At 43.4% G+C, this 14,631-nt stretch overlaps 1 protein-coding gene across 1 annotated transcript in view; it reads right to left on the bottom strand.

The window, feature by feature from the left end:
* The window catches only part of Cfap58 (cilia and flagella associated protein 58), a 92,653-nt gene that overhangs the window by 61,163 nt on the left and 16,859 nt on the right, over positions 1 to 14,631 (bottom strand). The window contains exon 9 of the mRNA XM_060376890.1: positions 12,482 to 12,673. Coding sequence (XP_060232873.1) covers positions 12,482 to 12,673 — 192 coding nt within the window. The remainder of the gene's footprint in view (positions 1 to 12,481; positions 12,674 to 14,631) is intronic.

Below are 14,631 nucleotides of genomic sequence, written 5' to 3'. Positions count from 1 at the left end.
TAACTGCAGTAAGAGTGTACTTTTATACATGAATGTACCAAAGAAAGCAATGATCCAAGAAAGGTTATTTGAGTTCAGAGAAACATGATCAGAAAAAAATGTAAACAAACACCTGTACGCGCATACTAAATATTAGCAAAGCAGCCCTTTCCCAGGACTCTCTCAGGACAGACCAATTTAAGCACAGTTGCATGGCAAGGACTAAGGATGATATCTGGGAAAGCATGAAAGCAAGGTAGAAGGCCATATCCAGATTCAGGCCACACTGAAGACAGCACTCAGCATGTCCTTGGAGGCATGCGATCATGTCCAAGAACAAACCAAGAGACAAAATGAACTTGAGAAAAAAAGGCCCTCGACCTTTTTCCCGGAGCCTCTGTCTCAGTTCCCCAAGGCGTTGTTTGCCGTGCATCACTCTTTTGACCACGTTTCCACACTCATTTATTCACTCACTCACACACCTGTTGGTTCACTCACCCATTCGTTCATTCACACACCCATTCATAAATTCACTAAATGTTCATTAAGTCCCTCACATGTTCATTCACTCCCTTGCCTATTTGATCATCCGCTCAGTGAACGCAGACTGAGGACCTGACTACTGAAGGCTCTATAAAAGCGTGAACATTGTGAGGAAGAACTAGACACATTTCCTACCCTCAAGCTTGCCTCTAGTGAGTGACCTCACTACAGAACGGTTATTCAATGAATGCTTAAAATCAGTGATGTGCACTGATTGAGCTATGCACTAGAAAGCCACTGGATAATTTCTGAGGATACACCTATGCATCTTACCCAAGCAGGAACAGCAATGGTCTATACAGGTCATGACAACAACCTCATTGTTCTCAGTGCCCAGCCATCCTACCCACAGACTCAGCTCATACCCACACACTGTGGAATCAATGAGTTACATCTGTAAAGCAACAGCTATCACCCTAAAATCACACAAGTGCATGAGTGGCGGTTTTTCCTAGGTCTGTACACAGAGAAGACACAATCATAGCTTCTCACTACAATTGTATAAAATAAGAATTATCTGTATGTAATTAAGAGTGAGGCAAAGCATTTGATAGGATTGTGCCACTGTTTGTTATTTGGTGGTTACTGCTAGCATTCAGTCAGTACAGACAGAAAATGTCCAGACTAAAATTATATGCAGACGTAGGGGCAATGGCTTGGATGGGCTGTTGGGCCTTCAAAGAGCCCTAACTTGTCTTCAAAGTAAAGACAAGGATGTGTGGAAGTAGGTCTGTGGATAGTCTGGAGTAAAAAGAAATTCTATTCCTTCATCCAGCACTGCTATAGTCTGCATTGTTGAATCTTTAACAATAAACAGTAGGCAGCTTCATAAAACATCAACCTGTAGTTAAAATATATGGTAGGAACTCAATTCAGTGGATCTGCTATCTGATTGTCAGCACGAAAGAAAGAAGAAAGAAAGAAAGAAAGAAAGAAAGAAAGAAAGAAAGAAAGAAAGAAAGAAAGAAAGAAAGAAAGAAGAAAGACAGGAAGGCACCGATTTAGCCTCTTTACCGATAAGACATCATTCTCACTGGGTCAGTGAAACGAGAAGATTGAAACTGCTTTGAACAGCGTCATCAGCATTCAGAATATCTAGCAGCGCACGAGAAAACAGAAAAAAAAAAATCGCTTGTTCAATCACTTTGAGAGATGTTATAACAAGAATGATCCTTTGCACAGACAGAATAATGCTCCAGAGAGAGGATGCTGGCAAGGACATTACTTTCCTCAAGCATCCAAGTAGCACAGGCCATCGTTCTGCACACAACAGTGCACAGAATCACAAGTTCACTTCTGGATTCCTGAAGCCAAGAGCCATGGGAATCCATCATCATATCAAGAGGATGAGAACAATTTAAGTGACAATGAAAAAACAGCAAGTACTGAAGCTAAGGGAAAAGGCAATTTGCAAATCAATTTCTTTCTAAGCATTCAGACTCCATTTATTCTGACGCGGAGCGTTCAAACCGATGTCCCGCAGAAGTCCATAACCCCAAGCGGAGTAAGTGTGTCGGGACGCTATGCACCAGCCCAGCTTCTCATCACCAAGCTGTTGAAAGTGAGGTGTCAGGGAAGCCAGGGGGCAGCTGGGAGGCTGTAGCTTAGCTAACTGATTGCACTTCCAAATGCCCTAAACCGACTCCTGAGCTCAGTCACACTCAAGTCTAGTAAGTTTTATTACAGTCCGAGAATCAGAGCTGCCAGCACTTGCACGCCCCTTCAGAGGAGCACAGAAAACGCTTACGGTGCAGACAAGGGTCAGAGCCCATGTCTGTAGCCCCCTCCTATCATTTCTCTTTCTCATCAAACAACCTGCCAAACAGAAGTAAGAGTAAATAAAAATCAATAGAAGAGGGTGGGAAAGCGCAGCACCGAGAGGCCACGTCACATGGAGAGGCCAAGTGGAAGTGGGTCGTTGGCTTTGGAAGCCTCTGCCTAGGTGTGATGAGCATGAGACATCAGTACAGTCAGCTTCCGTCTCAGTGGCTACATTCTCCTGCTGACACCGCCTTTGCCTTCCTAATGAAGTGGGAAAGTCTCTGAAAACAAGAGACCACTGTGCCCAGCCACAGCCAGATTTGTCCTCATTCTTCTTGCTCTCCTGCCTTATTCTCAAGCTTAGAGAGATGCAGCTGTGTTTTGCTTTCAGTGAGAGCATACACATTTGTAGCCTCCTGTAAGTGCCTAGCACATGGCAGTAATCATAAAGTAAATGCTAACCCAGTATTATGATGGATTATGCGGTGTCATGTGTATCTAATACAAGCACTGAACTAATATGTTTGATTTTTCTGAAAGTTAAGTTCTGTTTGAGGGGAGAGGAGCAAGATGCGGCCCGCTTCTCCCACTCCCACACAGAAAGCTTACAATTGTGTATGTCTCCTTTGTGCCTTTTCTGTGGCTCTACCTAATTTTAAAATATCATATATAAAATACAAATTAATATCAAAAGGAGGAGTCTATTTCATTATGAAAATATCCACTTTGTGAACATTATTTTTTATTTGTATGGTGTGTGTATGTGAGTGCGTGTGTGTGTGTGAAGGTTGGACTTGTGTAGGGGTACCTTTGCTCATGCATGTATGTGTGGACAGGGATTGTATCTTCCTCCAGATATAAGAATAAAATGAGGAGAGCAAGTGCTGAAACCCTGGAGTAGATCATCTGATGGTTCTTCAAATAACCTTTCCCTCTCTTTGTCCCACAAATTCTTAGAAGTGTGTGTGTGTGTGTGTGTGTGTGTGTGTGTGTGTGTGTGCGTGCGTGTGTGTCAGGGCAATAGTTGAGTAGAGGGAAAAGTGAGCTTGCATGATCAAGTATCTTTTGCATGTCTTCTATCATGTGAGGAACATAATTAAAAGATGATAAGCACGTGGCTCCCACCAGGGCCAAAGCCACGTCCCAGAGTCATATGCAAGCAACCGCAGGCTGTATCCTTCTACTACAATGTCAGTCCAGTACAGGGCCCGTGAGTAAGGAAAGGGTGCTTATTTGTGAATCCCGCGGACACTTCTGCTTGTTTATCATGCAACATTTTTATGACAAATCTTGGTGGAGATGCATGTATTACGAAAGGACTGGGGTGCTGAGTTATCCAATCCTGGCACCGTGGGGGATCTTCTCTGTCATTGCAAACGCCAGGTTAAATTAATGAAATATACCACAGGGCTTTCAGAATCTGAGACTCAGCCTTCCTTGTGATAAAACTCAAAGAACCAGAGGGCACATATTAATGTCAGGCTGGCAGCCCAGAAGAGGAGGTTAATCCAGGCGTCACTCAGAGCTGCAAGTGCTGAAGAAAATTCAGATCTGCTCACCCATGAGAGTGGCATGTTTTGCACAAAATTTAAGGGAGTGCAGACCCCTAGTGTTAAATATTATAAATACATTACTGAAGATGGATTTAATCTAGACACTTAAAAGTGAGTTTTCGCTTGCTCATATGAATTTTCTATTGTGCTTTCCACTCATCCTTTCAGAAAGCATGTGAGTGCCTGTTTAGCAAATAACTCATGAAGATCTCAAAACCGAATGACATGTGCCCTGAAGAAGTCAGTGAGCAGGTTGAGGCAGACAGGACAACTCAAGAGGATAATACAGGACTCACTCCTTAAGATCAGGGGAAGGGGAGACTGAATCCTGAAAAACAATCACATTATTATTATTATTATTATTATTATTATTATTATTATTATTATTATTATTATTATGCAATTAATTCACTTTGTATCCCAATTGTAGCCCCTTCCCTCACCTCCTCCCCGTCCCACCCTCCTTGGTCCTCCCCTATCCTTCTCCACTAGTCCACTGATAGGGGAAGTCCTCCTCCCCTACTCTCTGACCTTAGCCTATCAGGCCCCATCAAGGCTGCCTGGATCTTCTTCCTCTATGGGCTGGCTAGGTCACCCCACAAGAGAGAAGTGATCAAGGAGCAGGCAACCGAGTTCATGTCACAGACACTCTCTTCCTCCTTACTAGGGAGCCCACATGTAGACTGAGCTGTCTATGGGCTCCATCTGAGCAGTGAGTGTAGGTCCTCTCTACGCATGGTCTTTGGTTGATGCATCAGTCTCTGAAGTGCCCCCTGGGCCCTGCCTTTTTTTGGCTCTATTGGTCTCCTTATGGGGCTCCTGTCCCCTCCAGGTCCTTCTATCTCCCCCTTCTTCCATAAGACTCCCTGTGTGCTGTCCAAAGTTTGCCTGTGAGTCTCTGCATTTGCTTCGATCCCTGCTGGGTGGAGTCTTTTAGAGGACATCTGAGGAAGGCTCCCACCTTGTAGGTTCTTTCTACCGCTTCTGGTGTCTATCCTGTTTTCCCTTCTGAATGAGAATTAAGCATCTTCCCTAAGGTTCTCCTTGTTGTTTAGCTTCTTTAGGTGTACAGATTTTAGTATATTTATCATATATTATATACCATGCATGTCTTTCTGCTTCTGGGTTACCTCATCTTTTCTAGTTCCATCCATTTTACTGCAAATGTCATGATTTCCTTGTTTTTACTTGCTGAGTACTATTCCATTGTGTAAACGTACAACAATTTCTGTATCCATTCTTAAGTTGAGGGAATCTAGGTTGTTTCCAGATTCTGACTATTATGAATAAAGGTGCTATGAACATAGTTGACCAAATGTCCTTGTATGGTTGAGCATCTTTCAGATATATGCCCAGGAGTAGCATAGCTGGGTCTTGAAGTAGTGATATTCCCAGTTTTCTGAGAAAGTGTAAGAGTGTTTTCCAAAGGGGTTGTACAAGTTTACATTCCCATCAGCAGTGGAGGAGGTTCCCCTTTTTCCACATCCTCTCCAGCATGTGATGTCACTTGAAGTTGTTGATCTTAGCCATTCTAATGGGTGTGAGATGGAATCTCAGAGTTGTTTTGATTTGCATTTCCCTAATGACTAAGGAAGTTCAACATTTCTTTAAATGTTTCTCTGCCATTTAATATTCCTCTGATGAGAATTCTCTGTTTAGCTCTGTACTTCATTTTTTAATTGGATTGCTTGGTTTGTTGGTGTTTAATTTCTTGAGTTCTTTATATATTCTGGATATTAGCCCTCTATCAGATGTGGGGTTGATGAAGATCTTTTCCCAGTCTTTAGACTGTCATTTTGTTCTGTTGACAATGTCTTTTGCTTTACAGAAACTTTTCAGTTTCATGAGGTCCCATTTATTGATTGTTGATCTGAGAGCCTGAGCTCTCAGATCTGTTTAGGAAGTTGCCTCCTGTGCCGATGCATTCATGTAAACATCTTCCATGCTCATGAATCGGTAGAATTAACATAGTAAAATTGGCCATCCTACCAAAAGCAATCTATAGATTCAATGTAATCCCTATCAAAATACCAACACAATTTTTTTACAGACCTTGAAAGAGCAATTCTCAGCTTCATATGGAAAAATTAAAAATCCAGAGTAGCTAAAACAATCCTGTACAATAAAAGAACTTCTGGAGGTATCTCCATCCCTGATCTCAAGCTGTACCATAAAGCAACCGTAATAAAAACTGCATGGTACTGCATAGAAACAGACTGGTGGATCAATGGAATGGAATCAAAGACCCAGAAATAAACCCACATTCCACTGGACACCTGATTTTTTACAAAGAAGCCAAAACCATACAATGGAAAAAAGATAAAATCTTCAACAGATGGTACTGGTCTAACCAGATGTCCGCATGTAGAAAAATGCAAATAGATCCTCACTTATTACCCTGCACAAAAGTAAAGTCCATAAAACCAGATACACAAAATCTGTTAGAAGAAAAAGTGGAAAAACAATCACTTTTAATGAGGCACTTTAGTGAAAATGGAATTGTATTGGTCCTTAAAAGAAGGGGAAAGTGGGCTGGAGAGATAGCAAGAGTACTGCTTGCTCTTACAGAGGTCCTGAGTTCAACTCCCAGCACCCATGGTGGCTCACAACCATCTATAATGAGATCTGGTGCCCTCTTCTGGTATTCAGATGTACATGCAGACAGAACATTATTTACATAATAAAATAAATAAATCTTAAACAAAAACACACTTAACTAAAAAAAAAGAAACAAATAAGTGATTTAAAAAAAAGAAGAAGAAGAACAATGCAGCCACTACTGATAAGACCTAATAGACTAGGATCAGAGGGAAAGAAAAGAAGACCTCCGCTATCAGTGGACTTGGGAAGGAGCATGTGTGCAGAGAAGGGAGGAAGGGAGGGATTGGGACAGGACGGGGGAGGGTACCACAGAGGGAATACAAAGAGAATAAAGTGTAATTAATAAAGAATTAAAAAAGAAGAATGGGAAAGTATTTTAATATTACTTGTCTGTATGTCTGCAAAAGTGTATGCAGGAGCATGTGAACATGAGGAAAGAGGTCAATTCTGAGGTCTTCTTCAACAATTTCTCCACCTTAATTTTCTTCTTGAGCCATGGTCTCTCACTGAACTTAACGATTACTGATTCAACTAGACTGGGAAGCCAGAAAGTGCCAGGTATCTTCTTGGCTCCGCAACCCCAGCACTGTGGTAGCAGGCACATACTAGGTTGGTTGTGTGTTGGCTTCTACCCTGTCTTCACCCCCTTGATTTGGAGAATTATGACTCTCAGTCTTTTGCTTGCATTCTAGAATTCAAGCTTGCATCCACTTTCTCAAGTTTGGAGCTCCAAACTCAGGTCTGACCAAGTCACCTCCAAGGCCCAACCGGTTCTGGCATTGTTATTGTTTGCTTGTCTGTTTTTGTCCAGATAATAAAGTAATATACACCTGTGTGGAAGTTAATACTTAAAAGTTTGGCTAGATCTAGAGTCACCTAGAAGACAACCCCTCCAGCATCTCTATGAGGGATTTTCTAGGCAGATTAATTAAGCCATGAAGAAGACATGTCCTACATGTGAGCATCATTCTATTGATTAGGGTCCTGGACTGAACAACAAGAAAAAAGCAAGCTGAGTCACAGCATTCATTGCTCTCGCTTCTGCCTGCAAATGTAAACAGCCTCCCCTGATATTTGTGGCCATGACTTCCTCACCATGATGGACAGCACCCTCAGCTGTAAGCCAAAATAAATACTTCCTTTGCCAAGTATTTCATCACGGCAGTGAGGAAAGTGGCTAACACAAGGATCTCAAGAAGTCTTGAAAAAGATGAACAGCAGAAACTAGAAGCCAACCTCCCCTACCCCAGACAATCACTGTCAATACAGTCACAGAGTTTCCACTCTTGCTCCAGTTTTTATGGGGGGAGGGGCAATGTGGTTTCTGCACTTCCCTTGCCTGAATACTCAGTGCTTTTCTTCATCCCTGTAACAGTCAAAGGAGCTTTCTTCCGGAGCCAGTCTATAGGGTGTCTTGTTACTGCATGGTTGTCCAGCATGCACAAAGCTCTGGACAAGGCTTTCCCGTCACTTATCGGATGTGGGGCTTGTTTCCACCATCAGAGGCTGACTCTCTGAAGCTTGGTTTCTAGTCTCTGTCCTCTTCATCTCTTGACTTTCCAACTCTGTTTTTATTGCATCTTTATTTTCTCCTAGAAGTGATGCCTTCTTGAACTCATACCCCAGATGATGGTCCTATATCCTGTGGGGTCACTCTGTCGTTAACAATAACCACAAGCTTGGTATGATGGTTTGAGTGGGAATGGTCCCCATAGGCTCATATACTTGAGTTCTTGGCCCTCAGCTGATGAAACTGTTTGGGAATGATTGTGGGATGTGGCCTTTTAGGAGGAGGTGTGTCACTGAGGGTGGGCTTTGAGGTTTTAAAAGCCTATGCCTTTCTCTTTCTCTCTCTCTAATTATCTATCTATCAATATCTCTACCTCTATCTCCCTCTCTCACCTCTCAGCTATCCCTGTTGTCATGCCTTTGCTCTGCCATCATGAACTCTAACTCTAACTCTAACTGCAAGCCCTGTTAAACACTTTCTTTGGTAAGATGCCTGAGCACTAAGAACTCCCATAACCTCCCAATATTCCCTAGTGAGTCTGTGAAGGAATTACATGTCTACTAGTCATCGGCTTCCCAATTTCAACGCTTTCTGGAATCTCAGTTGGCATTTTGCCTCTTGTGGGTGAAGTTGCTTTTCTAGAGCATGTCCCTCTGCATCCCTCTCACAACCCTCTGTCTGCGCCATCCACCTCCACACCCTCCAAGCCCCATTGCAGCCACGGGGTTATTATGAGAGATGTCGCGAGGCATTGTACTGCAGAGCTCAGGGGAGAGCCTATGCCCAAAACTGGCATCCCTGTCCTGAGCGAGGACTTCCTCCCCTGACAACGCCCTTCTACTGTCCCTTCCAGAAGAGACAAGCCTCTGCCTGACATCAACGTCACCTGGGCCCATCCTCTTTCAGTCTCTCTCCCCTCCTCCCACTGCTGTCTGCACCCAAGCTCCTCCCAGTTCCTGTGACTTTTCTTATGTCCCTATATTCTGACTGATACAACTGTACCTTTCATACCAATGAGTACCAGGTACTTCACCAAACATGAACTATTTTTGCACTGGCAGAAACCTGGCATCAAATATGCCCCGTCTGTGTCCTTTGAAGGAAGCCCACACTGGGATTTCCTTCCTCAGCTCCCTGGTTTGGGGCCTTCAAATGCACACTGACGTGCACCCTAGCCTTCCTGGGCCTCCAGCCCACGGATGGAGACGTAGAAATTCTCAGCCCCTGGAAGCACGTTACACATTCCTGCTACTCATTCTGTTCCCCTCAAGATCCCTGACTAGTGCTCAGAGTGATGCTGAGGGGTTCTCTGGTGACACAGACCCCAGTGAGGGGAGATAGGAGGGAGAGATGCTGAGCCACTCCCAGCTCCTCTCAGGTCATCTATGTGATAAAGCAAGCCTGTTGCTGTGGCCCAGACATGCGGGGGGGGGGGGGGTTGCCGTAGGGCAGGCAGGCGAAAACAAAAGCTAATATGGGGCCTAGGCCATGCAGTTCCCACACCCGTCCTTGCAGGGTAGACAGACCTGTCAGCCATTTGTCGGAAATGAAATGTGCTCTACTCCGAAGGCTCCTGCTCACGAGTGTGCGCGCCCTTTGGGGACCCGAGGCAGCACTGTGCCGGTACTCCTCAACCTGCCCTGTGACTCTCAGTTTGTTCTCAGTGGAGAAAGGCTGATTTCTTACTTCCAGTGCTCGCTTCCCCCTCTGTGTATACAATCCAGGTGTTGGCAGCTGCCCCTTTATCATCTGAGAGTACGCTCAAACAACAGACAGCAAAGCAAAGCTTAAGCATTGGTCAACACTACAGAATTCACAGTGGGTTTGACTGACAAGCAGGAAAACAGGTTAGCATTGCCATAGAAGGCAGCATTTTGCTAAGCAGGGGCCGGGGAGGGGTGGGGGGAAGGGCAATTAAATGAGTCTCTTCTCCAAATTCTCTTTTTAGCATCATAGCGCTTTCCGAGCTCCCACCCCATCCCTGGGGTTCTGTTCCAGCTGCTCTTTGCAAAACTGTGGGTTGAATCCATGTGAAAGTTGGAGACAGGAGCGGGGGTTAGGGGGACACACAATACCCTAAAAGGATTCTGAAAGTACAATAACCAAAAATTAGTTAAAGGAGGCTGGAGCAACAGCTCCATGGTTTAAAACGTTTGTGGCTTTTGCAGAAGACCCAGGTTCAGTTCTCAGCATGCACTTGGTGGCTCTCAACTATCTATAACTCCAATTCAAGTAGAGCCAATGCTCTCTTCTGGTCTCCTCAGGCACCAGGCACAACGTGGAACACATACGTCTCTTTAGACACACATAAACTAAACCATTAAAAATTTAATTAGAGGGTGGAGAGAAGGCTCAGAGGTTAAGAGCACTGGCTGCTCTTCCAAAGGCTCTGAGTTCAAGTGCCAGCAACCATCTATAATGAGATCTGGTGTCCTCTTCTGGAGCAGGTGTAAATGCAGACAGAACACAGTATACATAGTAAATAAATAAATCTAAACCACACACATAGACACAACCTAACTAGAAATGAAAGGCGCAGGGAAGCCCAGGTGCTTCGGTGGTACCTGCCTATGACACCTATTGTAGCTTCGCTGCCGCAGCTCTGAGCATGCTCACTCAGCACTATGCACACAGCACCAGCGGACACTGCGGCAGCCTTGGCTCTAGGCATGCGCACTCTGCGCTACGCTTGTCATCGCACACACAGCACCGGTGCCGTGATTGGAGCCCCTTAGCTCAGGCCTGAAACTGTTGTATGTCTCAGACTATGGTGGGTTTTGTTTGTTTGGTTGGTTGGTTTTATTGTTTTTGTTTTGTTTTGTGCACAGAAACTTTTGTACCCTTACATAACCGTTGTGGAAAAACAAATACTTGATATTTTCCTACCGTCCCTCCTCAGCATGTAAGTATCAATATATCTGTGAAATTGTATTGTTAGAACGTTTGGGTTTTTTTAATTGCTGTTTTGAGTTGCTGACTTGAATTTCATTAAAAATAATCATTACATGAATTTTGACTTGGGATTAAGACAGTTTCTAACAACTTCTGAAATGGCCTTTCACATATTTCTGCCATTTTTTATGTATTTATGTGGAGTGGCAAAACCAGCTTCGACAATTATGAAAATCAAAGTAGCAATCAACTCTGGGAAACATTAAGGATGCTTTATGTTCTACAGTATTAAATATTCAGCCAAGATTTCATTCTTTATGTTAAACTAAACAAGTACATCCATCTCATCAGTATGCAAATTGGCTTCCACCTTTAAGAAACGATAACATCAGATGTATACCAAAGAAGAGCTGTGAAATGCACTTGTGATTTATTAGCAGTCAATGTTTGGTTTACATACTTATCTATATTTCTATGTAGCTGCGGTCATGGAAAAATTCCTGGGCAAAGAGGCATTGTGAGGGCAAACAATTTAGGAATCTCTGCTCTAGGCCATTTACCAGAGAGTGCACTGCAGACAGCACTGTTTAAATGGCCTTATCTGATGCCAGCCATGTGCAAAGAAAATAAAGCCCAATCTCATATCCTCCATGTCACTATGTTCTTCTCCCTCTAAGCGGTTTACAGAGAGAGAGAGATCTAGAAGCCAGCTGTCCAAAGTGTTTCCCTCTAAGGTGGAGTTATAGATTCATCCTTGCCCTGAACTAAAAATGCTCTTTGAAGATGTGACACAGGGCCTCGGAGGACAGGAAGTACTGATGCTGAGGACAGGATGTACTCATGACCCAGTTTGACATCAGTTAATTAGGTGTTTTTCTCCTAACTTGCTCAGCTTCCTTGTTCTGAGGAGACAAGAGCACCATGGACAGACGTGGGGTAAATAGGGAAATGATGAAGCCTATGGTGCTTTGAATGGGTTTGACCCCCATAGACTCATGTGTTTGAATGCTTGGCCCGTAAGGAGCGGCACTTTTAGAAGGTGTGGCCTTGTTGGAGTAGGTGTGACTTGTTGAAGGAAGCGTCACTGTGGGGGTGGGCTTTGGGGTCTGCTATGCTCAAGCTACACCCAGTATGGCACACAGTCTCCTTTTGCTTCCTGCAGATCAAAATGTACAACTCTCGGCTCCTTCTCTAGAGCCATGTCTGCCTGCCTGCCACCAATGTTTCCTGCCTTGACAGTAATGGACTAAGTCTCTGAAACTGTATGCCAGGCCGAATTACATGTGTTCCTTTGTAAGAGTTGCTGTGGTCATGGTGTCTCTTCACAACAACAAAACCCTAACTAGGACAATGCCAGAAACATGACACTGGCAAACAGGTTGTTGCACAGCAAGGCAATGGGGACAAGGAAGACACCACAAGAAAAGGAGACGAAGGGCAGAAATGAGAGGAGAGAGGGCAGGAGCATGGTCCATGCCACAATTTGGCCCAGAATCAGATCCGTGGCAAGTCCTAAACCTGCATGCAAACCATAGGCAAAAATTTGAACAAACCATCCCACCACCATCTATGGTGATCAGAAATACAGCACAGAAGAGCTGGTTCCCATTGCTCAATCAGTTGTCATGGCTGAGTGACGCACCTTCTGAGTGAGGTCACTGGCCTCGTTGATGTACCGATCTCGTTCCTTTTCTAGCTGAAAGATGATCTTCCTCTGCTTCTGGGCCTCATCCTTGTAGTTCTGGATCTCCTCCTCCAGGTTCTTCTTGGCTTGCTCATGGAGCTTCACCATTTCCACCTGCTTCTGAGTCGAACCGATTGCCTTAAGCATATTCTAAAAAAAATAAGAAAGCAGGTGTCTTACTCACAGTGTTTGAAGAACCTGGAGTTTAGTTCATTCAAAAATAATTAGATTACTTGTATTTGGTATGAATCAAATTATCATAGGCTCTATAGATTACAAAGGGTCTGTTATGTGAATTTTGCACAAGGCATGCTTAAACGCACTAACAAATCAACACATTCCAAATGGGCCCTGTGTGGTTCCCTGTTTAGCAGAGCAAAACTGAGGCTGAAGAGTAAAGGTATGTGCCAGTGAGCTCACACCACAGGGAAGTGGCAGAGCCAAGATTGGAATCCACCTTCATTCCAGCTCTGGCCTTTATGTCGTGAAGACTGAACAACAGACTTAATCACCTAAACCGGGCTTTGACTACAAAGTAAAATAAAACTAGCTTACTAAGAGTGCAGAGGTGAGCCCAGTACTGGGACACAAACCTGTAATCCCAGCACTCTGGGCAGAAGGCAGAGGCAGGAAGATCAAGAGTTCAAAGCCAGACTCTACTATATAGTGCTCCAGGAGACTAGTGTAGGCTGTCTCAAAAGACAAATGCAGGGACTAAGGATGTGGCTAAATGATAGAGTACTTGCTCAATGGTTTCCAGAGCACTGGAAAAATAAAGTCCTCTTATAAGAACATAGATAGATAGACAAATACAGAGATAGACAGATAGATATGCAAATGTATATATATAACATATGAACAATAAATCTACTCTTATACCACCACTGAAATAAATGGAAGCATATAGAGAATACTATGAACATTCTTGCTACAAAAGAGATTAATATGTTAACATTAAAGTGATAAGTAAATTAATTGCCCTGACTTGATCCTAAAGCAATGTATGGAAGCATGAAACATCCCTCTATATCTCAAATAAAGTATGTAGTTATTACATGCAAGTTAATAGTAAAGTAAAACTTTAAAAAAAAAAAAAGCAAATGTTTCATAGCAGCCTTATTCACAAAAGTCTAAAAATGAAAACACAAACCGTCTTCCAAGTGATGAGCAGCAGAAAAACATGGTTTGTCCATACAGAGCAACACTACTTGGCTATAAAAGGGAATAAAGTTCTCCTATGTGCTGCCATATTGATAAAGTTGAGAGCAGCCCCCTGAATGAAAGAAGGCAGACACAGAAGTCACATAGTATACGGCTCCCTGACTGTAGGCAGCCAGAGTCATCAGGCCCACAGAGACAGAAAGCTCATTGCAAGTCTGAAGAGTGAGAGTTGGGGAAAATGAACAGTGACTGCAGCTTCCACCCTTGGCGGTAAGAGTGTTCTGGAGTCGGGTAATGGAGGTCGAGGTGATACAGTGTGAATGTGTGAGATGTTCCTAGTGATAAATTTTATTATGTGAATTTTATTACAATTTTTAAAATATGTATTCCTCAATGATATAGCTCTGGGTAAAATTTCCAGGCTTGGGTAAACAAATCACACACACACACACACACACACACACCACCCCCCGTGGTTTGTAAACTCACTAATAAAACTCACTAGCCACCAAAGAGAAAAGTCATGACAGTAAAGAAGAGGAAGAATTGCAGTGGGAGTCTAAGATATAAATACGATCAAAATGCTTTAAATGCATGTGTGAAAATATTATATTAAAACCATCACTAAGTATAATTAATACATGCTAATTAAAAATAAAACTTAGATTTTACATTTTTCTGATGTGGATGCCAGTCCATGTCCCAGGACCAGTGTCTCTGGTGCAGTGAGTCTGGGACCCAGGTATCTCATAGTTTTTTACATGTATTTGTTTTGTGTGGCACACATTTGGAGGTCAGAGGACAACAAGGAGGAGTCGGTTTTCTCCTTTCACCATGGGAGCTCTGAACACTGAACTCATCTTGTCAAACTTGGCAACAAGCACCCTTACCAGACGAGCCATGCCCACACCCCCACCACTTTTAAGCTGCACTGGGGCATTGGTGAC

This window comes from Meriones unguiculatus, chromosome 1, assembly GCF_030254825.1.
Source record: "Meriones unguiculatus strain TT.TT164.6M chromosome 1, Bangor_MerUng_6.1, whole genome shotgun sequence".
In the NCBI taxonomy this organism is placed as follows: Eukaryota; Metazoa; Chordata; class Mammalia; order Rodentia; family Muridae; genus Meriones; species Meriones unguiculatus.
This window is presented reverse-complemented; position numbering and strand designations above follow the sequence as displayed.